A 26,365-nucleotide genomic window follows, 5' to 3' on the forward strand; every position below is an offset into this window, starting at 1 on the left:
AGATATAAAGTTACAGGGCTGGGGATTGGAAGAGATTCTAAAACCATCCTCCGTGTGCTGACGTCACATGGAAACCAGCTGTTGGGATGATGCTAAACGGAACCGTTCTTCAGTTTGCAAAAAGTTGCAAAGTTGATCTAATAGAGTTCCAAGAGCTCTCCTGGTTGAGAAGCTGATTATTTTTCCTTTCTTTAAACGATTTCAGTATTTTCAGAACTGGAAGACTTTCACTGCTTTCACTACTACTTCACATTTGGACTGAAATACTTCTGAAAGGTTTTTTTCCTCTATAAAAGGTAAGGTTTTTCTCCTACTTTAAACCTCATTGTTTATACACATTTTTAGACTATGTGAATTTTAAAAAAACAAACATAAAATGAGAAGGGGCTATAGCATTGTGTCCAACGGCTTATTTTGACATCTGTCTAGTTTTTCCTCTTGATGTGAATGTAGGTCAGTAATCATCTTACTAAGAAATGGATTATTTAAGGAAAGGCTGGGTGCACTTTTTGATAGAGGGAGTGTTTTTTTATTTAATCATTTGGCTCTTGATTTTCACTGCTTGAGTCTTGGATGCGTGTGTTCAAGTGCACAGTAGCTGGCTGCAGTTGTGATCAAAAGTAACTGTTTTGTAGCATGTACCTAACTATCTGGCGCAGCTGAATGGCTGCGTTGCTGATAAATCAAAAGACAGCTCTCCCAGAGAGCTGACTTGTGCAACCACTTTTGTTCATCTCCGTTAAAACATAACACCTCCTTGGCTGATGTCACCATCTGTTATTTTTAGCTGCTGCCGTATTTATTTCAAACTATTTGGACTTGTATGTGTGTTTGTATGCAGAGAGAGTGGGATAGAAGGAGAGTATAATGCTATACGGTTTTGCTTTCTTTTTTTAAAAAAGAAAAACTTGTTTGCTTGACATAGGAAACAACCAGTGGTGCAGATGTCATTGATTGTCGGCATACAGTTTACTGCTGTATTGAGCTACTGACCTTGTCTAGGACATGTCGAAAAGGATGGACGCCCTGCTGTTCCCCGAGGGAAACAAAAGCTGTGTCACACACTGCATGTTAGCTATTTCTTTTAAAAGGAAAAGGCTTCTTATTTACATGGAGAATGAGCTTTGATGTAAATTATCTGCCATGATTCTTCAACCAAGCCTTTTTTTTTATTTTTCCCTGACCATATGGGTACAAATAATACAGGAAAGGGAAATTTAATTCTGCCCTCCCAGGGAAGAAAGGGTCATCTGAGGAGAATAAGAGATGGAGATAAGGGACAGTCCCCTAAGGAATTTATCCACCATAATACCAGCTTGAGAATTTGGTACAAAATTAAACAGTGACCCAGTTTTCCACATGTAAATGTCATGCTTGAGTGTCAGCATCAATGGGAGCAATTAGCAAGAAAATGTGGCAGATCCATAAACAGCAATGGGAGCAAGTGTAGAGAACATGAATGAAAGGGGAGAATATATATAAAAGGGGGGCAGTATCCAGCATTGTGTGAGGAGGCCTCCACTTACTCTCCACCCTCCTGCAGTTCCCCAACCCTCCGAAACAGTTTGGAGGGGGGTGCATATGAGGCTGCAGGGGGAGGGAGAGGAAGGAGGAGTTTTGTTGTGCAAGTGGAAGTCTGTTCTGCTAGCAGATGGGCACAGTTGGATATCACCCAAGATGTTGCTTGGTTGGGCCATCTGGATGTGTTTCACTAAGTTGCCCTTCAAGGACAATGACCACTTTGCTCAAGCCTTCTAGTACAGTGGTACCTCAGGTTAAGTACTTAATTTGTTCCGGAGGTCCGTTCTTAACCTGAAACTGTTCTTAACCTGAAGCACCACCTTAGCTAATGGGGCCTCCTGCTGCCGCTGCGCCACCACTGCACGATTTCTGTTCTCATCCTGAAGCAAAGTTCTTAACCCAAGGTAATATTTCTGGGTTAGCGGAGTCTGTAACCTGAAGCGTATGTAACCGGAAGCGTATGTAACCCGAGGTACCACTGTACTATAACGTGATTAATTTGCAAAAAAATGCTTCACAGCTTTTATTGCTGTTACCTTCACAGTAACCCTGCAAGTAGGGTAACTTTTGTTCCCGTTTTACAGAGGAGAAGCTGGAGGTCACATAGTGTCTTGCCACGGAATGAATCTCAACTAGGAGAGGGACTTGGGTCCAGGTTTTCTGAGTCCAAGGCAATTCTCTAACAACGGGTCCATCTGACATGTGCTAATCTGCTGAGAATGCTTGGGGTAAAGTGGGACCTGTCATAGGGCAAAAGTTTGAGTTATGTGACCTCCAGCTTTTTCCAACCATCCCATTCTATGTTACATGTAATGCAGTGACTCCCGTGGTGCTCTTCCAGAACTTGATTTCATTTGGATGGTCTCCAGTGTGGCTTCAGAAATGTAGTTTGGTGGGAAACAGATTGTACACTGCAAGGATTGCTTTAAGCAACCAAGTAATAGTTGCAGAAAAGCTTTGTGCTCCTTTGTTTTACATCTACTGAGCTTCGCTGCAAAAGCATGCATTGCAAGAGCGCAATCAATACACATTAAGGTGAAATGCATTATATTTGTGCTTGTCCTATAATGCATCTGTATCTTAATGCTTCTCAAGTTCATAGCTTTTTTACATTGTCTTATTTTATTGCTTTGCACGGGAACCTGCAGATTGACCAGTCTTCATACAGTTGAAGTCAAAGTAATAAAAGTCTTGTAATTCATCTGAAGTGTGTTTGAATAAGTCTGCTCAGAGGTAACTGTAGCACCCCTCCAAATACTGTGCAGCTTCATTTTGTTAGAAAATCAAACCTAGTGATTTTACATTATTGTAAACTTTTAAAAATATTGAAATGGCTGCACAAGCTCTATTTCAAATGACATTTAGACTGCAAACGAGCTTTCAGGGCAGTGGAAACTTTATGTAAGAATTTGTTTTTGAGCAACAGTCATTTCAGCCCCTGGCAGTCAGCTAGAACTTTGGCCTAAGAAATCGTGGAAGCTTTATCTGCTGACTGTTTCCTAGTTGAAGCCAAGACCTTTGCTTAAACAATCAGTCCCTCTTGGCCACTCCTCATTTTTTTATTAAGAATATTGTGTTGTATTTGAACAGCTCAGTTACCAGCAGTGACCCTCATTTGTAATAAAGCTGCCCTGCATTTTTTTCCTGGCAGGTATAAATACAAAAGAATTTACTGGATCCAGAGTCAGCTTTGGAAAGTGAAGCAAAGAGAGGAGAAAAGAGCAAGCCCCTTGGAGCTTCAGAGTCCTGTGAAATGTCTGGGTGAGATCCAGAAAAAGAAGGGCTTAAATGTTTCATCACGCAGGTGAGAGACACTCAGTAGCATACATATGACTTTGAAGAGAAACGATAAGGAATTTGTCATTCCCTTCTCACGCTGCAAATACATACTTGTCTATGGTTACTTTCCTTCCCCAAGGAATATATTATTTATTTATTGGTTTCATTTATAGATCACTCATCATGTTGACGTAACCCCTGGGTGGTTTCCAACTTATGAAACTAAGATGCAGGCAGCAAAACACCAATCAAAAATATACTTATTTGTCACTGAGGTATCAAGCCTGCGTCTAGGTTGTGTTGCTTAGGAATATAAGGAGAACACAAGGGTCATCTAGTCCAACCCCCTGCAATGCAGAAATCTCAGGAGGGCAAAGGAGGCCATCGCCCATTCCTTGGGAATTGACAGATGTTTCCTTCTGGTAGCTCTAGATATTGTTTGTGGCTGCCAAGCAAGACTGCTTTCCATAGTCTTGAGGGGGGTGAGAGAATTCCCCTAAGCAACTTCCTTGACTTCTTGGCATGTACAGTGAAGGACACAAGGGGTGGGGTGAAAGGGGTGCTCCCTAAGCCCCAAACCCCATTGTGAAAAGAACTCGATCTCATCTATGATTTGCACACATATAGAGTCTGCTCAGAAGGACTACAGAATGCGCATAGGCCATGCAAGGTCAGTGCGTGTCATCCCAACCCTATAAATCTGTTGTACAAACAAACCAGGGCTTTGGTGAACCGTCGTTCAAAAAAATGTAGGGAGGAACTCAGTGTGGCACTGTGGCAATTGTTCTGTCAGTGCAAGCATTTTAGCTCAGCAGGCAAAGCATTTTCCCTGTGCGTTGTTCTGGGGGTGTCCCCCCTGAGCCAATTGGGGGGGCACAGGAGAAGGAGAAAGGAAGAAGCACTGTTGTGCTAGCACAAATTATTGTGTGGGATTCTGTTAGTGGACTTTGTTAATTGAATACAGCTTATATAATAGTTTTTTATATTTGGGTTGGGACATCAGAAATATACAGTAGCATTTTTTTTAGCCCCCATAAGGAAGGCCTAAAATTTTATTATGGTCATCCTTTCTCCAGCCTTGACAATGTTAGTTTGAATTCAGAAAATAAAATCATAGTATGATTCTAAGCATGAAGAGCATCCTTATTGTGGGATGGAGATAGGTAGACTACAGGGAAGCAGTAGACCACTGACCAATAATCACCTGGTGACTGTTGGTTGCTGGGATATTGGTCTGCTCCTGCAAGCTATCTCCTATATTCTTAAGCAGTAATGGATACTCAAAAACACTTAAGACGGATGAGCTCTGCACAGTTAATATACATGGTTGACTGCGGGGATTCTTGTGAAGCAAAAGTATAGATTCTGCAAGACTGAAGTCAACCCACCATTGTTGTATAGATCGCCCCTCCGTGTGTGTGTCTGTGTGTGTGTATTTGTTTATTGGGAAGAGCAGGTGGAGAGATTGACTGCATCAGTTCCAAATCATCTTCATTAGCAAACTTACTATCTTTAGATTCTTGGCTGCCTTGTCAACAGAGTGTGAGATAGTAGGACATGGACTGTGTCTTGGTTATTCCAGGCCTAGCAAGGCTGGAGGGTTTTGGTTTCCACTGCCAGGCACCAGGGAGAACAGAGGTTGCTCAGCATTACCTTGCAAGACTGAGTATCACAATCCTGGACAGCTGCTCACGTTTGAATGTGTACTTTTTATTTTAATGAACACTCTCTCTTTCTTAATTTAGACAAATAGAGGATCCTTTGGTGATCATGCCACACATCTCTTTTTGCATAGGTTTTAAAAATATTTGTATTTTGTAAAAATATGTTTAAAATTAAAGACAAAGAAACTACTTTTCCAAATACAACATTGCAAATGCAAAAATGTAATACTTAAATAAGTCAATCAACTGTGCTTGTGTTCTGATAGACCAAATGCTTAATTTTATGACATTGCTAATCTATAGACATGTATAGACATGTCTGGATTATTTTTCATCCAACATAATGTATGTTTTTCATAAAGTTAATCAGAGGCATTCATAAAGTTAATCAGAGCTTTAGTGCTGAACCATGTCTTAATAATAGTAAGTAGTTTACCCATCATAACATTCCATATCTTTCTGCACCATGCTTCTACGATAAGCATTTTTGCACCTGCTAAGAAATTACTTACCAAGATCCTGTGCCTGCTTTTAATTAAATTGTGCAAATCATGTAAATGCTCTGCCTGGCGAATATAGATTATGCAGCTCCTGTTTCATCTTTGAAACATCTTCCGAGAACCTTGTATGGTTTTGCAAAACCATTAGAAATATTTAAAAAATCAACATGTTCAGCATTGCATTTTTAGTAGTCTTGTGAATATAAAATATCATTGGAGTAAAATAAAAATAAAAAGGTCCCTGCATGTGTTGAGATTACAGGAGCTGTCATGCATTTGCTCTTTTTCCACAGATTTTGAATTTCCTCCATTTCCATTTTGCCAGAGATTAAGAGCAGAATCCAAACTCACGCCCACCCTTCCTGCCAGCTGCCATAGTGGATGATCAAGCCCAGTTCTTGCAGCAGTCCAATTCCATCATGTGATGACAGTGAGACTGGCTTGGAATCTAGTGGATCCCAGGCCAGCTGAGTCCTTCCCTTGGAAGGCCCTGTTTCAGAGCTTTCTCTGGTCTCCACTAGTGAAAAATCCACCTGTGTATCGCTTGTTCAGTAGGAGGCCAGCTCAGGCAGGACAACTGAGCAGATTGCCCTGTTGTTGTATTGTATGTATTTTAAAGCAAAAGGTATAGAATTATACTCTGCAACCAACCTTTAATGCATATTGTTTGATTTCCCTTTTTCTTTGCTCTTCTCCTTTGTGCTTGACCCAAAAGCTGGAGCCAGGGGCAAGTAAGGCTTGCCGTTCCGTAACTCCCACACATTCCAGGAAAGTCTTAGAAGAAAAAAGAGGTGCACAGACATTTCTCTGTTCAGCCACTGCAGCTATGGACCTACGGACACAACTGGAGAGCACAACTGAGAGGAACTGGAATAAAGAGAAGATGGAGCTTCTGGAGCGCTTTGACAATGAAAGAAAAGAGTGGGAATGCCAGTGGAAGGTCATGCAGAAGAAAATAGAAGAGGTATTTTTGGGTTCTTTTCCATGTCAGCAACTAACATGATGATACTGTCTTAAGCAAAGTCCCAAAACTTAAAAAGATGATTTCACCAAAGAATCCACAGGGTTGGAATGAATCAGCCATTGTGTCTATGCCACTGTTCAGAAGCAGGGGTGGTGGTGGGGAGTTCTTCAGGCACCATTTATTGTATAAACATTGAAGCATGATGCCTTTTGGGACATTGCTGTAGAAAGCATGCTAATGCTAACATGATATGGATGCCAGAAAGGGTGTTGGAAGAATTTGCACTGTGCTTTTAAAACTAAAGGGGTCATGAGCATACCCTTGTATTATGGAACAGCAATCCATGCAAAAAAAAAAGGTGCCACGTAGCAAGCTGCGGCCCTGCAAGTGCTGTTGGACTATATTTTCCATCATGCCTGGTCATGAAGTCCAACACACTCTGGGGTGCCACCCACTGCCCACCCCAAATCTAGGTGTGCCTTTTTGGACATTGCTTTCTGAGATTAATGTTGAGCAACCTTGTTTATTAGCATGTAAAGATAAAAAAATTCCTTCCTGTAGCACCTTAAAGACCAACTAAGTTAGTTCTTGGTATAAGCTTTCGTGTGCATGCACACTTCTTCAGATTCTTTTTATTTCGACTATGGCAGACCAACACGGCTACCCATCTGTAACTGGTAGCATGTAAAGGAATGTCTTGAATTTGGAATCCAGGGACACGAGAGCAGGACACATTTATTCTGGCTCAGCCCTGCTATATTTATTGATGGCATTCAGTAGCAAGAGAGTACAATAAACAACATACCGCAGGCTAGACACAAACTGTATTTATATACCCTTCACTCATTCGTTCTCTGCCAGTCTTCGCACAGTTCTAACCCATGGGACGAGTTTAGTATAATTATTGCTGATGCTCCCTTGAGTTGCCATTTTAGCAGTGTATTTTGTTTACCAGGACATGGAATTTATTCCTGCTGGTGATTCTGTATCTGCTTTGTTGGTTTTCCACATTCACAATATGTGTCTGCATTGATTCATCTGCCTGGCGGTTTGCAGCTGAGGTGGCTGATGCACCCCACTGGATCTCTGCCATTTTGTGCCTTCAGAGTGAAGTGTAGCTGTTTAACAAGCTCCCTTAGCCGTATTCCTTGTAATAATGATGCCATTGCTTCGCCCATCAGATCTTTCGTTCGTCCATGGAAGAGCATCACCATTCCATATTGTTGCCTTGCTAAATCTGTAAACTGATTTGAGATGAAAAGGTAGAATTTGAAGAGGGAGGTGAAATTGATATCTGTCAGTCACTGCAGAGGTGAAATGCAGAACAGCCACCAGTTGTTAAATCTGTCTGTTCCCCTTGGAAAGGAAGCCTAACAGGCTGTTGTGCAATCTGTGCCTATGGTGGTAGAGGTCACAGCTGAACTCATGCTTCCCATAGCAATTGGTCAGGAATCCTTAGGGATACTGCTTCCAAGTCTGAGAACGAATGGAAGAGCAGCTAGAACCATGCTGGATGAGGCCAAAGACCCATCTATTATTATATTATTTATTAAATTTATATACCACCTTTGATCCAAGGATCACAGGTCAGTTTACAATATAAAAACACAAAACTACATAACATAGTAACAAACTAAAACAGTAACCACACACACAGTCGAGTCCTGTGCTCACAGTGGATAACCTGGTGCTGATTGGAAGCCCACAAATAGGATCTGAGTGGCTCTTCTGCTCTGCTTCTCATATCACATGCCTTCTCTACACAGTCTTGTACCAATTATCATGTCCTGTTGTGGTGCACCATGTCTTTGGTTTGGTTTTGATGTCCAAGAGTTGGCCCAGCTGGGAGATGCTTCATTTGAGAGTTAGTGTGGTACAATGGGAATCTTTTCAGACCTTGTTCCAGTATGCAACAGCCACATACTCATGTGCTTTATGTTTGAAACCGACACCATTTTTGGAAATTGCAGTACTTCCTTGTGAAAAGAAATGATGCTGTAGCAAAAAAAGTTCCAGATATTCCACCCCACTGAGGAATCCAGACTTTGGAGTCTGATGACACAAGCTCAACATGAAAGCAGATATCATCCTTTGTTCATCAAACTGGTAAGATCACTGTGGTCTAATAGGAGGCGTTTTGTTTCCTTTCCAGCTTTACCAGGAGGTAAAATTAAGGCGTGAGAGCAATATGAATGCCTCTGAGACTAAGGCCATTCATAGCAAGGCACAGACACGACCCATACATTCCCCCTCTTCAGTATGGAGTGACACACCAGGACTGAACTCTTGTTCAGGAGACAAAGAGAGTTTTCTCGGCAAGGCAGAAAAGGAGAGCAAGGATGCAAAAAACAAGGGAAGAAACCATGCTTTTGCAAATGATACTCTGGCCTTTGAGAGTTACAAGGAATCTGAAGATTGCCCAGGCTTGAAAACAACCAAGAATTACACACAGGATCTCAATATTGTGAGTAAACCAGTAATGGGTATTTCAGTTAGGGAAAGAGAAGGTAGCTGAGGCTTCAACCCCTTACCTGTCAACACTTTTTTATAAGTGGCTGTTTAATGGATGGACTTGATGTGTTCAGCTCATCTGAGTCTATTCCGAGTCCACTGGAAGGTGACAAGATCAGATCAGCCTGTCCTGAGCTGAACTGAATATGTGTGAAAACATGCTAACTACAGATCTAAGAAAATGAATGTCACGCTGCCCTCTGTCCCCAAAATATATCTCCTGGGTGCTGAGGATTCCGGGGCTTGTCAGTCAAGCCATGCAGACTCTTCTGTTTGCTGTTTTTTGTTTAAAATATTTGATAGCATAGCCTTTTTGCTGCATTTTGTGGTCTGGTTTAGACATAACACTGATTTGCTGTGAACTGTACTTGTAAGTGGGAAGTCAACCTCAAAAATAAGTGCCCTCTGCGATTCCTCCTTTCCCATGTGGTACAGTTTCTCCCGGTTATTCCTTTTCTTGGTTTGCCATTACATATCAGTTCAAGTCACAGATTCCTTCATACCTGTGATTTCCAGAAATTACAATTACAATTTACAATTTGTAGGAGGACCTGGGCTGATGACCAAGTCTTGGGGAAAGGGGAAGATACTTTGGAAAGGGAAGGAGGAGGAAGTGAGGCAAGGTTGTGGCCTGTTCATAAGGCTAGCTTCTGATTTGGTAAACCATGGTGTGCAGGGGTTTTGCTTTATTTATTTGCCTTTTTACAAAAAGTACTCAAGGTGGCTTGCAGTAGAATAAAAGATCAAAATCACAGACATAACAACACAATAATGTAAATAGCAGATAGGAGAAGTTATGGCTCTACCAGGTCTGTATCTTTTGTGTTGTGGCCCTTCTTTAATTACCTCTGAAATGGAAAACATAGGCTACAGCTGTGTTTACAGCCGTTCTAGAAATTTGATAAGAACCTGATCACACTAAAAGATTGCTATTTGCATTTATAGGCTCTTAAAGAACTTGCCAAAGTAAGCGAAGACTTGTGCAGCTACCAAGAGGAAATCCGCAAGAAGTCCAACCACAAAAGGTATCACTACATTAGATGTTCTTACTTGGGCACATTGGAGACACAGGGCCACACACAAGCAACTGGGAAACGTTGAATGTGAGCTGGAGAAATGTTGACAATACTTCAGTCTTTAATCAGGGGTGGAGACTCTGTGGCCCTCCAAATGTTGGACTCCAACTCCCATCAGCCCCAGCCAGCATGGTCAAGGATGATGGGACCTGTAGTTCAGCCACATCTGGGCAGGGAAGGCACAGGTCCCCCATCATCACTTTAAGTGTCCTTGGAGAGAGAGAGAGAGAGAGAGAGAGAGAGAGAGAAATTTCTAGCCTCTTCTACTTGTAATAAAATTGCTTTACCTTAAATCCGGTTGAAAGCTATGCCCACATCACATATTAGATCTGGTTATGAAAGAAACAGTGGCCTGAGGCTCCTGTTAAAATCCTCCCCTCATCTGAGGCAGCTGAGCAGTGAAACCACATTTTAATCCTTTCAAGGGACTCGCTCCCAAAAGTTCTTCCTCCGACATTAAAGACATTATAAAAAGAATGGCATGCTTTATAGGCTGTCCCCCAGCTTTAGCTGCCTGTGGAGCTCAAGGGTGAAAGACACATTGGTCTTATCTCTTTCGCACTGAGGCAGCGACAGTTAGTCACACTCGAGTGCCTTGGATAGCTGTGACTAACCTAAGTTCTCGTTTGGTAACAGGATTTGATTCACAGAGAAGTAGGAAGTGCTTCTGTAATCCAGCAAGTGTTGTTGCTATCTGATTAAAGTTCCTTTTCTCTCCAAGGAACGGCTTGCCAAAAATATATACGAACATCACTCAGGTTAGCCAGTTCTTCTGGGGGATGCTGGTGGGCTCCTAGGATAGTTCTCTTAAGGGATCAAAGATGAGATTACAAGAACCTTGGGCAACAATGTGTTTTGTTATTTGTGCTGCTGATTCGGTACCCTGGCACGTTGAAAAGAAAGAGATTTCGAGATATTTGCTGTGTAGAATGATCACTCTCCTCATGGGCTTCATAAAGGTGTGGGCCTATTGATATAGGTAGGTAGGTAGGTAAACAAACAAACAAACAGAACATGGACTGAGTCCCCACTTCAAGTCCTACATTGACATTCTGAAACTGTTGCTGGACTGATTTGTGTAATGGAGAGAATAGTTAAATCACTGCTGATTAATTTAAAATATTTTTCTTACATATGTAGAAAGAAGTTGTTTCCTTTCCTGGGAGAATCTGCCGAAACTGAAAACGCATTGATCACACAAGAGATGAACCATGGGTGTAACCATGACCCACAAACAGTTTCAATTGCATTTGATACAGAAGAGCAAAACAACAAGAAGAACTTGATGGGCATTAGCAGGTGTTCAAAGGAGATGCTACCGAGCGCTCTTGCTGGAGTTGAGAAAACAGGCTTTTTTCCCTGGCAGAAAAGAGAAGCCCCTCCTGTGCCTCCAAGAAGCACTTCCCGGCACTTGGCTAGCTCTCTCGCACAGGTTTCTGAAGCATTAGCAAAAGAAACAGGGCACAAAAGCAGTTGCGAGACCCAGGAGGACCAGGAAGAAAGTGCATTGACTCGCCTGCCTTTTGCAAAGCAATGTGATGCTCCAATGCCACTGACAAATGAATGGAAATCTGTTAGTGGGCCTGCTATGGCTACCACGGTACCCACTGAGAAAAGGGATCAGTCCCTTGAATGCAAGCTGCCTGCAGGGTTTTCTCATAACACTTGGTCTCATGATGCAAGTAAGGTTGGGAATAGTCCTAAAAAGGACTCTGCCTCACATTCTGTCCAGAAGAGCTGTTCTGACGGAAATATGGTGCCCCAGAAACAACAGCATCCTATATCGCAAAGCAGTGTGCATTATAGCAGTGACTTATATGCCCCTGTGTGCAACACCCTGGGTGATTCTGGCTATGGAACTGGAAAGACTCAACGAAATGAAACGCTGGAGGCAAAAATTGACGAGTTCAACAGAACCGTGTTTCACACAGATAAAGGCCACAAGTGTGTGGAACGGAACCCCGTGGTGCCAGTGCTGTCTGGAGACCCCAAACCCCGCCCCATAGTTCAGGACGGTGTGGCCAGCAGGGCGCAAAAGGAAGAGCCAGCCTGTGTTCTGAATCCCAGGCTCTCTTCGAGACTGGACGAGAAAGCCTCCAAGCCCAGCAAAAATGCCAAAGCCACAGGGCAGCAGAGGCAGCTCAATGGACTCCTAAGTGGTTACCAGCATATGCTCCATGAACACGACTGGAAGCCAAGCAATTTGTCTGGCCGCCCGCGATCCGCAGACTCCAGATCCAACTATGGGGTTGTCGAGAAGCTTCTGAAGAACTATGAAAAGTCAACCGCTGCATGGAACTCAAAGCTCCACAAAGAGCGCTGGCTGCCGCCCAGTTCGGAATTGGTGGGTGGCAGCTGCGAGAAATTGGGCCACTATTTTGAAATGCTCCAGACAGATCAAGGGAAGCAGGAGCAGCCGAAGAATTCAACCCGGCATGTGGGGCTTTATGCCAAGCATGGCAAAGAGAAGCAGAAATTTCCCGAGGTATGCCTTTATAATGAAAGTTGACCCATTTGTCACATTTTGACCCTATGCTTCCTTGAAGAAGCTTGAGACGGCACATGTTGTCCAATATGGCCTTCCTTGAGTTTCTTAGTCCCTGGGCCTCTTGCACCCACACAACAGTGCTGTGAAGTAGGCTAGCCTGAGGGAGTGACTAGCCCAAGTTGCTTAGTGAGCTTCAGAGATGAGTGGGATGGGTGGGTTGGTTCCTTAACAAATCAAATACAGTATCGGATGCGGCATACACAGCTCTCTCAGTGTTCCATTTGCATTTTGCACCATCTGTTATAGGAGAAATTTTAGACAGAGCTCTCAAGGATGATTTATTACAATTCCCAATCTGACGCTGCCAGAAAGTGCTTCCCAATTGCTGGATGCTCAGTCCATTGTGGAACAGACTGTGTGAATTAGGAACAATGGTCTGCAGAGTGGGTTTTCCATCTGCTCATTGGAGCCCTGACCCCATAAGACATCACAGGATTAGTGCAAGGATATGATAATAACTCCTTGATGTAAAAGGATTCAAAAGGCATGAAAAATAATAGAAAATAAATGTACAAGCAAGGTGGATTGGCATTCATCATCTAATCAAATGTCTTTAAATAGTACATGTTGAAAGCCAGAAATGATCGCTGGCTGGAGTAAGGTTGAATTGATTGTAAAGTTCCTGTAAAAATAGTCCCCAAATTGGCCAAAGCGGGGAAGAATATACGTTTTGTGCAACCCACAGATTGTTCATTTTCATCCCTGTTGCTGATATTCCATTGATTTTACTGGAACCATGCTAACATTTCATTTTATTATTCATTACTTGTCTTCCTTAAAATATTTATAGGCTGCCCTTCTGAGCAAAACTCCTCCAGGGTCTAAAGACCTTGATGCACATAGAGAGAACAAAGAGGAGAAGCTTGCCATGTTCCTTTAAGAGTCTGCCTTTGTTTTAATAATTCTTCCACTTCCGAGGCAGCAAGAAAATATCTTAGCCATTCATTTTGTAACAGCAGTTAGATAACAAGGTCCTGGTAAAGGAGAAGTAATTTTATTATGCTGTTACCAGTTCCTTGCCATGTCATTAGGCTTCTGGGAATACAATACAGAAGCAATTTTGCTGTTGTATCCCAAGAGCCAGGAAATGAAAAGGATTGATAATGGAAGCAACAGCAGACTCAGCGGTGGCTGAGGGTGTCCATGTGTGAAGACAGTGGCATTCTCCTGGGACACTGCTGCACTCATCAGGATGGCGGGGGGGGGAGGCTAGATGGTGAGACTGGGGAGTCTTTGGCACAGTGGTGACACCTCATCCCTGTTTCAGTTAGCACAATGGCTCATGATGGATAACTCAATCAGTACATGGTTTGAGCCCCACATTGGGCAAAAGATTCCTGCATTGCAGGGTGATTTTACTAGATGACCATCTGGACGCTTCCAGCTCTACAATTCTATGGTTCTATGAGTGCTATTGCCAATGAGGGGACGCCACTGCTTCTGCCTGCCCCTCCCCCCGCAAGCTGCCACTGAGCAGATATCCACATTGGCCATAGGAAGAAGGTAAAGAGTAGGGCAGAAACTAGACATTACATGCTAAATGGTAGCCTAGCTGTCCTTGTTTAGCTTGGAAAGTTGCTTGAAAGATAGGGTGCTTAGGGGTGGAGAAGCAACTGCGTCGGGAAAAGATGGAGCATATCCCTCCCTACTCTCCCACTCCAAAAGTCCTTTTCTAAAAACAGCTTTTCAAATTAAAAAAGGGGGAATTTTAAGGAGTGTACTTCTGTGGAAGAGCTGTAGCAGTTGTCAGAAACCACAAGCGGGGAGAATGCTCTTGTGGCTGCAGGTTTTTCACAGGCGTCTGGTTGACCGCTGTTGGCATGATCTTGCAGGTTCTTCTTCCATTCTTATGTTCTCAGAGCAACTGCTTTGCATGGAGAAAGCTCCAGGTTTAACCCCTGGCATCTCCAGGCAGGGCAATTGCCAGTCATGGTAGACAATACTGAGGTAGATGGTCTAATAGTATGAGGCGGCTTCCTATGGTCCTGTCTACTTCAGAGCATTCCTAGACATGCTCACAGCATTGACCATGGCCTCACTGGCAGAGGAAGAGGGGGAGGGGGAGTGCACTGCCCCCAGCACCACGATCCCAGTGGGGTGCCATTACGGTTGCCCTCCCTCTGCGCTGGGCGCCACACCCCCAGGACGCACACCATGCCCCTGCAGGCAGCCTGCCACACCCCTGCAACACATGCCATGCCCCAGGCAGTATGCCATGCTCCAGCCATGCCCCCACCTGCTCTCTACCCCCGCCACTGAATGGCCTGAAGCCTGAGCCATTACTGTATGATTTCCCAAGAGTCATCTATCAACACCCACCATGATAAATTAGGGAAAGGTGGTGGCAGAGAAACATTTCAGAGAGTCTTCTAGACTCTGTCATGCTCTGAAAGGTGTCATTGGGAGTGCAATGGTCCCCAGAGGCCCTACTGATTCCAAATGAACACATCAGGTTACTTTCAGATAAGTCACCAGATGTGCTCCAAAGTCATCACAATTAAATTTGTGACTGCAGAATAGGAAGTTGGGTGCTGAGTCTGCCCACCCATAATTCTGTGCCTAGCCACAGCTCAGCTGTCCCTGCAAGACAGTGGGCATTTGGTTGCATCACACAGTCAGTTTCCCATCAACATGCAATAAGCTTTTGAAAACCTGACTGTACGCTGAGAGGTGTGAGTGGCATCAGGGATGGAGCCACCACACAACCAGTTTGCTCCGCAACCTGCTTGACTTCATCCAGCTTTGGCCGTGTGCAGAGAGAGGGTTGTTCGTTTTAGCTCTCATTTAGAGTCTCCCATGCATATTTTGTGTCTTGCTAGCGTGCCACATATTTCTTTGACACATGCAGGAGTTCCTCTGTCCTTACATCTTTGCAATGCTATGTTATCGTAAACAACACATTCTCTGGACCTTTTAATAGCCAGCGGCCACCTGTTGTAAGGCTAGTCATTCTCTTTAAATTCCACGAATGCTTTTTGAGGAGTTTTGTTCTGACTTTGTTACCCAAGCAGCCACATTTGTATTTGTAGGTGTCTGCGCCAGCTAAGCAGTCAAATGCGAAAGGCTTCTCTCGGCCAGCTCGGCCAGCAAACAGGTGTTTGCCTTCCAGGTGGGCCTCCAGGTCGCCATCAGCCCCACCAGCTGTGAGAAGAGCTGCCTTGAACGAACTTTCTTGAACTTCTGTTGTGGGATCTCAGTGGTTCTGAACTCAAGAATGGATCTGGTGCTGTTATTAAATCTCCATATGGACTCTCTTTTCCACGTTCCTGACCACAACCAGATCTGTGTAATCGTATTTTGGTCAACAGTGACCTTGCCCTTGGACTTGTTGGAGTCACTGTTTCAATTCTTAGACCATCCTTCCACAGTCTTCAGTGTTTTTATCAACTAGATAAGGATGCCCCTTCCTCATATGTATATATGATTTTATAATTCGCAACCATTTTTTTCCTTTGGATGACATATGCTAATAGTTATCGCCTCAATCTTTTTTTAAAAAAGAAATTACATAATGTATAATCCTGTATATTCTTACTTTCCCCACAAAGAGCAGGAAGAAATGCTGTATGCATGATCATGTGTTTGTAGGTGCATGTGTTGAAATAGGAAGCATAACTGTATTTAGGTGAGAGAAACTCAGTTCCAGTGCTGATATTGAAATTATAACATTTGTTTATATACTTGCATATACACATAAAAATGTTTCTGTTTTATTTTGAAAGTTCAGCATATAGCCTAGGCAATAATAATATTTTGTATATCTTTTACAGGTTTCACAGGTCTAGTATTTGATATACAAAAACTAAGAAATGCGTTTTGGGGGGTAACTGTAGTGAAAAGGCATTTTATGGTATGTACCAGGAGCAGTTTTGCTCAGTGAATCATGTCTTCATTAATGCTTATTTAAACGTCACTTCTTTAAACTTTACTATGCTAGGCTTATGTTTCAGAATTAAAAACCTAGTGTTTACACCTACATTAGGCCTTTATCAGTGCACAGACATTCCAAAAAATAATGCTTGTGCTTGCCATTTGCTATAACATTACTCAGTGACTGGACTCTTAAGAGATTTGTTCAACCGGCCATGTGTGTTGAACAGAGGAGAAAGATTGAGACGGATATCCAGACAACAGCTGCACTTACACTATCAAATCCTGACTTTATAAACCACACTATGCTAGAGCTTGGTGCAGCTCCCTCCTGCCACTTGCTCCTCCCTTTATGCAAACAAAGAAACAAGCCAGGAAGCAATTGTTAATGGCTTCTGAACAAGCCATGATTTAAAACCTATGAATCTTGCTTGTTTGGAAGCCATTAACAAGAGTTCCTGGGTCACATACATGTGGGAACTCTGGTTGATACTGCTTCCAGGCTTGTTTCCCTACGTGCATGAAGGCTGTGTACAGGTGCATGGAAGTCAGGCAAATCCTGGCTTTAAAAGCTTTAGGGCAGAACGATACCTTCACTGGCCTCAGGGCTGCTAGTACAACTTAACCCACATGTTGACATGTTGGTTTCCTTGCTGACTGCTGTCAGCGATGCGGAATTGAGATGATGAAACACACACTGATGCTGCCCAGACATGTAGTAAGATGAACTCCATGACATGAAGGAGAACATGCCAGAGTGGCTGGGGCAACAGCATATTATTATTATTATTATTATTATTATTATTATTATTATTAAACATGAGTGCATGCTGGTTCTGCACACTTCCACTTCCCCTGAAATACTTGTAATAAAAGTGTAGCTAAGTCATATTTACCATTAATGTTAGGATTTTGGCAAGTGGCAGGGCTTAACCTAAGCTGTGCTTTTGAGCCAATCCCCACTCCCTCCCCCATTATGATTGTCCAGGCTGCAGTCAAAGTCTCAAGTCTAGCAAGATGGAGCTCATCACTTCATTTTAAATGAAAGCAGAAGAATTATCAACCAATGAAGTACTGGAGGACTTCAGAGAGCCAAGGCAACTGCCACATTCTGCTCCCATGAGCGCTATGAGTGGCTCTCGGTTATGAGGTTAGCTTTCATTCTGGCAGAAGCCTGACATAGAGTACATAAATATTGCATCAAGATAGGATTGCTGTGGTGCCAGAAATCCTAGACTGATGGCATTAGAAGCATGTATTTGCCATCATCTGTCTCTATGTTGTTGGCTGTTAATATGCTATGTGCGTAGCTCAATTTATACACTCTTCCTAAGAGTCTGAATGAAATATAGATCCTCCTGAACTGCCTTGTTAAGTGTCATTTAAAAAATGCTGCTTTCATTGTCGTGAATGTTCATCTCTCTGAGAATTTTGCAGGAGAAATGAACAGCAACCCACATGGAATACTAGGGTGAACGTAATATTTTTAAGGAAATAGGTCGGTCCAAAATAGTCACACTATTACTCTTCTCATGAGAAAAGTCAGACACCACCCCTCTTGAAGAAAAAGAAGAAATCAAAATTCTTTGCCACATTAACCCACCAACAGACCAGACCCTAACATTTTATTGGCTTGAAATATTTATCATTGACTGTTCTAGCTAGGACTGGTGGGTCCAACAACATTTGAAGGGACACAGGTCCTCCACCACTGATTTGAAAGCTAAAACAATTCTGTTCTCACAATGGCCACCCGGTTGCCACCAGAAGCCCACAAGCAGGATATGAGTGCAGGAGCAGACCCCTCACTTAGGATTTGCAGTAACATGTTCAGAGGCATACTGCCTCCAGCAGTGGAGATAGAACCTCAATATTGCAACTAGTAGCCTTATCCTCTACAAATCTGTCTAATCCTCTTAAAGCCACGGCATTTCATGACATTGAATTCCATGATATGGAGAAGTCTGTCCTAAATCTCACCAACATTCAACTTCATTGCATGATGCTGGGTTCTAGCATTAGCAGAGAGGAAGAAAAGCCTCTCTTTATTCACTTTCTCCACACTATGTGTAAACATATACACTTCTATCAGGTGTGCCACCCCCATTTACTCAACTTTTTTCTGAACTGAAAAGCCCCAAATGAGTTGCTCTAGTCCTGTTGTCATTTTGGTTGCCTTTTTCAGAAGCTTCTCCAGCTCTACAAGCACAGATCTGTCCTCAGGATCTGTTGCTTAAAAGAATCTCAGGTAATAGTACTGGTATATATGGACCAATAATCTTATCTTACTTTGAGGCAGCTTCATATGTTTAGCAGCTGATGAGTGAGGGAACACTTGCTACATGAGAGTTTTACAGTCAGTAATTGTGTACACCTGCACCAGTGCACCATTATTCCTCTTCCAAATTATTTCCGTTTCACAGTGATCCCACAGACGAGCTGATCTTGTCTGAAGGGGGAATCATGCTGACTATTTACTGTGCAGTTTTCTTTTTGACAGAAACATTCACAGAATACTTGAAAAGTGACCAGAGATTACACTGTAGAATTGTACCAATTCTTGGCAGAACAAGCAACGTATGATCTAGCTGACTTGCCTTGTGAATGAATTATGATAAAAACTTTTAAAAAATTGCCTGTGAGGTATCAGAGAGGATTCCCCCGCCCCTCTAATTAACATGAGACTAATCTACAGGAGCCAACTTATTTCGTGACAAGTTTCATGGCATGTAAAAGTTCACTGGTGAAGCTTCTACCACTAGGCATATTGGGGAAATCATCACTTGAATTTCCTCCCGACACATTTTTTTAAAAAAAGACGATGTGACTTCCAATAAATACAAAACATACAACATTTGAAATAATACCATTATGCTTGGCAGGGGGTTGGACTCGATGGCCCTTGTGGTCTCTTCCAACTCTATGATTCTATGATTCTAAGAGCAACATATAAAAAACCTCACCCTACCCCATAAAAATCGACACAATCAGCATCAGCACAAGAAAGAATCAATAGCCAAAGATCACCAGAAATAAAAAAGGTAAAGGAACCCCTGCCCGTACGGGCCAGTCGTGTCCGACTCTGGGGTTGCGCGCCCATCTCGCTTAAGAGGCCGGGGGCCAGCGCTGTCCAAAGACACTTCCGGGTCACGTGGCCAGCGTGACGAAGCTGCTCTGGCGAGCCAGCACCAGCACCGTGCACAGAAACGCCGTTTACCTTCCTGCTATAAAGCAGTACCTATTTATCTACTTGCACTTAGGGGTGCTTTTGAACTGCTAGGTGGGCAGGAGCTGGGACCAAAAGACGGGAGCTCACCCCGCCGCGGGGATTCAAACCGCCGACCATACGATCAGCAAGTCCTAGGCACTGAGGTTTTACCCACAGCGCCACCCGCGTCCCTCTATCATCAGAAATAGATAATAACAAACACCCTATTGTAATGGCTGGGAGCAGAGGAATGTCTTCACCTGATTCTTTTAAAAAATAAATAAATCAAAAATAGTAATATTTGTTCCAGGCAGGCCTTAGTGGGAAAAGTGCTCCATAGGCAGGGAGCCACAAACGAAAAGGCCCCGTCCCTTGTTTGGTTGTAAATTGCTTTGGATTGCCCTGGGCAAGATAATACTACTACTACTAATAATAATAATAATAATAATAATAATAATACAACCTTTATTGTCAATGTACAACCAGTGTACAATGAAATTAACTGAGCAACTAAGATTAAGCAACTAACAAATTTAATAACTAATAATAATTAATAATTATTATTATTGCTGCTGCTCTCCAAACCTGTCTCAGAGGTGAAATCCAAAGGAGGGTCTCAGATGTGGAGTTTAATCCATAGCAGGTTCATGCCAAAAGAGGCTATTGAAGGCAAAGACAGGAAAACCATTTGGAAATCTATGTCAATGCTTGAATTACTGTGGGAAAGGTTGCTGCACTCTTGTATGAAGTAAATCCTCCATTTAACCTATGTTGGCTTATCTTTTCAAAGCTTGTTCATCAAATGATAGCATGGTAGCTTAGTCTGCTTTTGATTTCTGCCACTTTACCAAATGACAGCTACAATGTAAGATTAATGAATAGTAGGTAGCATCCCCTTGTATATAGACCTAATTAAGGCTGCAATCCTATACCCACTTATCCTGGAAAGTCCCATTGAACTCAATGGTATTTACTTACTGAACTACACCATAAGAAACCCTTGTGGTAATTAATTTTAAATCGATCAATGGCAAATTGAATAGGATGTTCTCCTTTCCTCAATTAAATAACGTGTAGTCCATTTTTTGTTTGTTTTAGCTTTTAGATAAGTACCTGGCATTTGAATTCAATATGCAGATAGGTAGATTGTTCATTGGCTGTGTTGATTTTAGACGCTTCCACTAAGCCTGTTTAAATGGAGCTGTCATGGCAAACAGCAGCTGATGGCTTGCAAAGGAAGCTTCAGTCTGATCTGATAGCTATAGCTCTTCTAAGCAGCAACGATGGAATGAAATGTTTTAGCAGTTGAGTGTATAAAGGAGGATTGTGATTGAAATGTGTGGTGTACAGTTTCAAATATGCGGTGCTGTCCTGCTGGGAATTCCAAGGAAGCAACCCAAATTGTTTCTGGGAGGACAGTTTCAGAGGTAAAGAAGACCACAGACAATAGTTTGAGACACAGAGGACCATGACATTGGTGATGGGTTCAGCATGCCTTCCCCGATTCCTGCGACAGCCTTGAGCCAACCAATTCTGAGTTGATTCCATAATCACAGGGTTAGGAAAAGAAGTTGGTGGTAGAAGGGAAAGGGTACTTCAGGGAAGGGTACTTCAGGGAAAACCGAGGACGGAAAGTAGTGTGGCATGAAGGTCTACCAGTTACTAGTAATTTGAACTAAAGTCATTTTCTTTCCCAAGACCCTGTAGCAGCTTAAGTTAGTGGGGGAAATGTAACAATTAGGCACTATGGCCATTCCGGCTGGAACTGATGGATTTGGTAGTTCAATATATCTGGTGAGCAACTGGATTGGGAGGGGGATTCTAGACTCAAGACAGCATTCTCCACTTTCCCATCCTGTGTCTTGGTGCAGATGTATGCCCTTTTGAAAATAAAATTAGCCACAAACACATATTAAGGCTTTCTTATGCTGCCTTGCTTTTGAAATGTGTTGTTGCGGTTTACATAGCCATTGAAATAAATCCAACATGTGGTTTACAAACCTGATAGGGGCTGAATTGAAGTGTTGAAACCAGCAAAGGCACCTGCCATCTCTGGCACAAAGGACTCAGCTGCTGACCTGCAACTTCTCCAGCTTTAAACACATGTCGATGGGATACCCTCCTCCATTGTATGGGATGAACCTTCTTCACAAAGGAAGTAACTCCTGACAGAATAGGGGGTTCATTTAGGAAAGACTGGAAGAAGTCAGGCTGTGTTTCAGATGAAATGTGATTATACCTCAGAAGCACTGGTTTTTCTGGACAATTCACTGGGGTTTGGGCTACATTACTTGAATCTGGATCTCATTGAAATAAATGTGAAAATACTTAATTTGGATCCAATTCACCCATTCGGTGTAATCCATACAATAACATGGCTCTGTTCTGGTATATATGCCCAAGACCTAAATCAATTTGTTGTTGTTCCATTGTTTTTTGCCCAGTTTCTTTATAACTGAGCAACAAAAATGGACAATGCACATGAAGTGAAAAATAAACATTATCAGCAAAGTAAGTTCAACACAAGGACCTTTTGATAATAAAGTCAGAAGAAGAAAAATAAAAAATCAGGAGTGAATGAAATGGATAAATTTATAAATGGGGTATAAGAATACAAGTGACATTGTTGTTGTTGTTTAGTCATTTAGTCGTGTCCGACTCTTCGTGACCCCATGGACCAGAGCACGCCAGGCACTTCTGTCTTCCACTGCCTCCCGCAGTTTGGTCAAACTCATGTTCATAGCTTCAAGAACACTATCCAACCATCTCGTCCTCTGTCGTCCCCTTCTCCTTGTGCCCTCCATCTTTCCCAACATCAGGGTCTTTTCCAGGGAGTCTTCTCTTCTCATGAGGTGCCCAAAGTATTGGAGCCTCAGCTTCACGATCTGTCCTTCCAGTGAGCACTCAGGGCTGTTTTCCTTAAGAATGAAGAGGTTTGATCTTCTTGCAGTCCATGGGACTCTCAAGAGTCTCCTCCAACACCATAATCAAAAGTATCAATTCTTCGGTGATCAGCCTTCTTTATGGTCCAGCTCTCACTTCTATACATCACTACTGGGAAAACCATAGCTTTAACTATACGGACCTTTGTTGGCAAAGTGACATTGTACAATGAAGGAAATAGGAAAGGTTTGCCAGCCCATGTGGGTGTGACTTTGTATTTTTGTTTAGTTTTTTAAGAGAGGTTATTGTACAATTACATTAATTATTGCAGATCTTATTAACCACAGCAACTGTATTCAAAGTATATTGCATGGACGGGGGTGGGGAGAGATTTAACTGTTAATGCCACTGTGTGGGCCTTTAAACACTGATTATCAAATCTCTTCACATTCCCGTCATGAAATCTGAAATAGCCCCTGAATACATAGATAGATGTTTCTGCATTGGAGAATAAAATAATCTGAACTAGACCTTTAGGGGGATTTTAAATATGTTTTTTATTTTTTCTTTAACTTTTAATCTTGTCAACCAACGTGAAACAAGGCCTTTTGAAATATTCGTTCTCTCATGTTGTTCCTGGGCAAGTGAAACTACAATCAGCTAAAGGCTTTTGCATCTTCCGTCACCTCCCATTCATATATAATCATTAAGTGTAGCATACAACTCTGTAATCTAAACCAACGAATGAGTTCTGCAACAAAATCTTGTTGACATTTCAAGTCCAGATCAAATCTGTCCTTGCCCTCACTGTTTCTTGAGGTGGCAGGCTGCAGAAGTTTTATACCTGCATTATCTTCAAGCAAAAGTATCTGGAATGAAATGGCACATATAGAGTGTTTGTGCAGAAAGGGTTTGATAATGTGGAAATATGGAGAGAGAGAGAGAGAGAGAGAGAGAGAGGCCACAACCATTTCTTAATGTAGCATCTTAACTAGCTACAAACTCCCTCATTAACACAGTTTTAAACTGGCATGTATCTCTTTGTGACATGACCTGAGCATCTGCAGCGACTCTTGATTTTTGTTACTACTTTTTTATTTTTTTATTTTTAAAAAGTGCATTTGGCGTTGAGGATATCCGATATAATTGTTTTCCTCCAGTTGTATGGCAGATTATAGCTTGTTCCATTTATTATTTCACAAAATGTGTTTAGAATTTCCTCTTTGAGCTAGTCTCACAAATGCAACAGCTCATTTTTGTGCCAAAGAAAGACAAACATCTTAAGACAAATAAAAATAAAATCCCAGAGAATGACAACTAATTAATTTTCCATGGTAAAATGCTATCCCCGAGGCCTGTGGAAAATACCAGAAGGAGAATTTAAGAGCAGAGAGGGTGGAGGAATGGCAAGGAAAATATGGTTTTGGTCATGTTTACATTCCTCCATTTGCTTTGCTCATATGTTCTAATACATGTTGAAGAGGAACTTGAAATTTGGCCAAGCTTTGGGCAAACTATCCATGTGAAAATTGTATGTGCTGAGTGTACAGCAGTCTGACAGGAAGGTGCGGGAGGAGATACTTCATGATTATATATAAAAAAAGGCTGCATACACACCATACATTTAAAGCACACACCTCTGCCAAGAATCCTGGGAACTGTAGTTTTCCCCAGAGCAACAATTCCCAGGATTCTTAACAAACCACAGTAACCAGGATTCTTCGGGGTGAGGTGGGGGGTGCATTTTAAATATATGGTGTGTATGTAGCCAAGGATCAGCCAATCATCATTTTTCACAGATAGCCTTTCAAAGCAAGAACTACCTTGAGCCATTTTCATCTGATCTCAAAGTTGTGACAGGATCCTCAGTGGTTCACTAGTTAGAGTACAGACATCAGTCAGTGTCAGCCCTCATACACTTTGGTAACTAGCATGTTGGGTTTATTAAAGAAAGTACCGGTATTAATATCCTATCTCACACTTGATCAAGCATTTTGAATCTTATATCCTAACCATCTATCTGTCAAGGACACTCAGAGTTGCTTACAGTAATATATGGTGTATGTGGGATCCCCATATTCCTGCAAACATGTAACTCGTTACCCAAACTATGTTATCTATAAGCAAACAAAATATAAGCAAATATTCTGTGGCTGATTTGTAGTTCACAAGCTCCATTTGGAGACTACTTAAGACTACTTAAGACTTAAAAGTCCTTCCACGTGCCATATTTTGTCATGTGATGAGTTGTTCTTGTCCGAAACATGTAAGAGCTGAACAACAGTACATAAAAATCTGTAAGATAATGTCAATCATAAAACAAAATTAAAAGAATGATAAAGATCATTCATGGTTTATCACATCAGCTGCAAACTGGAGACTTTTCAAAAGTTCTGAGAAATCAAGCATTTCTTAATGTGTGAAAAAATGAGTGTTGGGGAGCACAGAAGGGTTGTGTAATCATAAACCTTATAATTTATAGAAAATTCCCTTAAAATTATAGAAAATTGCCTTAAAAGCCAGATACTCTCTTTTCTGGGAGATACGATTCAGTGATGTGCATGGGATGCCTGTTATAATTATTTGTCTTTTGGTCTAGACTGTTCTCTTTAGATAGGAGACAAACTCAATTAACCCCAGGAGAAGCAAACTGATGTAATGCAAGAGGCAGCACGCTGCTGTTGTGTAATATACAAGGAAAATACAGTGCAGTAATCCAAAGTGCTTGCCTATTGGTGTTTGTGTTTTTTAAAAACTTTTTTCCTCCATTATTTCCAGTTTTAGTTAGCCATATAAAAGCTGAGTCATTGGATTAATTCTGAAGCCTAATAGAGCTTTAGTGTCTTGAATTACCATTCAGCCTTCATAGAGAAATTTACATAAGTGAAAGCACCACTACAGGCCAAGGTATCAGAAGGGCAACCACAGAGAACATGAGGTAAAATTACTGCGTTGTCTGCATGCATTGATTTCTTCCCCTCATCTAATTTCCTAGCCCAAGGGAAAATGAGAGAGGATGTGTCGCATTATTGACTAAACAGCCTCACTGAACCACCCTGAGAAGAGTAGTAGATAACAGGCTTTTAAATTATTTCATGATAAGACAGCAACATATACAGTAACATATACAGTAACTGCTTTTGGCAGAGGATTGCTTTGACAAGAAAATGGAGGTTGATGATAAACTACTGTACTTTAAATGTTTCCCTGCCTGGATCTTTGTTTAAGCGGCACCTTCCTGCCTTGTCTGCACTGTTGCAAGTCTCTTCTTCCTGCCTGACTTCCATGCTTGCTTTCTTGAAAAGGATGTGGGTCTCAAGTAAGCCTCGGGAAAGCCCTTATGTAGGTAGTCCTTGATACATGAAGACTCTGTGTAGTTAACTTGGGGGTGAGGAATATGCACTTTGCTCTATTATTCAGAGGCACTTTTATCAGCTCATCAATTCCAGGGATTTGAGCCTTGGCAATGAAAACAAATGCTGGGACTGAGCCCTGGCACTATTCAAGGCTGGCCTGCTGCCCTTCTTCACAGTCTCATCTCTTTCTCTTGTCTCCTGCCTGGTGTTTCCCAGCTTCATTGCCCAATCCATTTCAAATAGCCTCATCCATTCACGTTCCAGCTCGACCAGCACGCCCATGGGCTAGCTCTCCTAGGATCTTCCTAAACGTTTGGTCAGATGAAGCTACTTCAGTTGGATCAGCCCCATATTGGCAGCTCTAGCCTTCCCTAACTTAGTGTCCTTGAGGTATTTTGGACTACATTTCCCATCAGCCCCAGTTAGCACAGCCATTGGAGATGTCACGTTCTGGTCTGATGTGGGATTCCACAGGAACGGCAAGG

At 42.2% G+C, this 26,365-nt stretch overlaps 1 protein-coding gene across 2 annotated transcripts; it reads left to right on the forward strand.

Annotated features, from left to right (window-relative positions):
- Positions 1-97: 97 nt before the first annotated feature.
- KIAA0408 lies at positions 98-17,796 on the forward strand. 2 transcript variants are annotated; one of them, XM_082216119.1, is made up of 7 exons: positions 98-296; positions 3,173-3,325; positions 6,180-6,428; positions 8,581-8,892; positions 9,885-9,964; positions 11,156-12,500; positions 15,593-17,796. In XM_082216119.1, exons 3-7 carry the CDS (start codon positions 6,291-6,293, stop codon positions 15,737-15,739), a joined length of 2,022 nt encoding a protein of 673 aa, XP_082072245.1. In that variant the 5' UTR covers positions 98-296; positions 3,173-3,325; positions 6,180-6,290; the 3' UTR covers positions 15,740-17,796. The 2 variants fall into 2 exon arrangements, with proteins under 2 accessions (XP_082072245.1, XP_082072246.1); XM_082216120.1 differs by lacking the exon at positions 98-296 and adding an exon at positions 2,035-2,283.
- The last annotated feature ends 8,569 nt before the right edge of the window (positions 17,797-26,365 follow it).

Source organism: Podarcis vaucheri, assembly GCF_965113315.1.
Source record: "Podarcis vaucheri genome assembly, chromosome: 3".
NCBI lineage: Eukaryota > Metazoa > Chordata > Lepidosauria > Squamata > Lacertidae > Podarcis > Podarcis vaucheri.

Coding starts and splice junctions, on each gene's coding strand:
- KIAA0408 (XM_082216119.1), top strand. CDS start 6,291: ATGGACCTACGGACACAACTGGAGAGCACAACTGAGAGGAACTGGAAT. Junction 8,893..9,884: donor ACACACAGGATCTCAATATT/GTGAGTAAACCA, acceptor TTGCATTTATAG/GCTCTTAAAGAACTTGCCAA. Junction 9,965..11,155: donor AAGAAGTCCAACCACAAAAG/GTATCACTACAT, acceptor TTACATATGTAG/AAAGAAGTTGTTTCCTTTCC.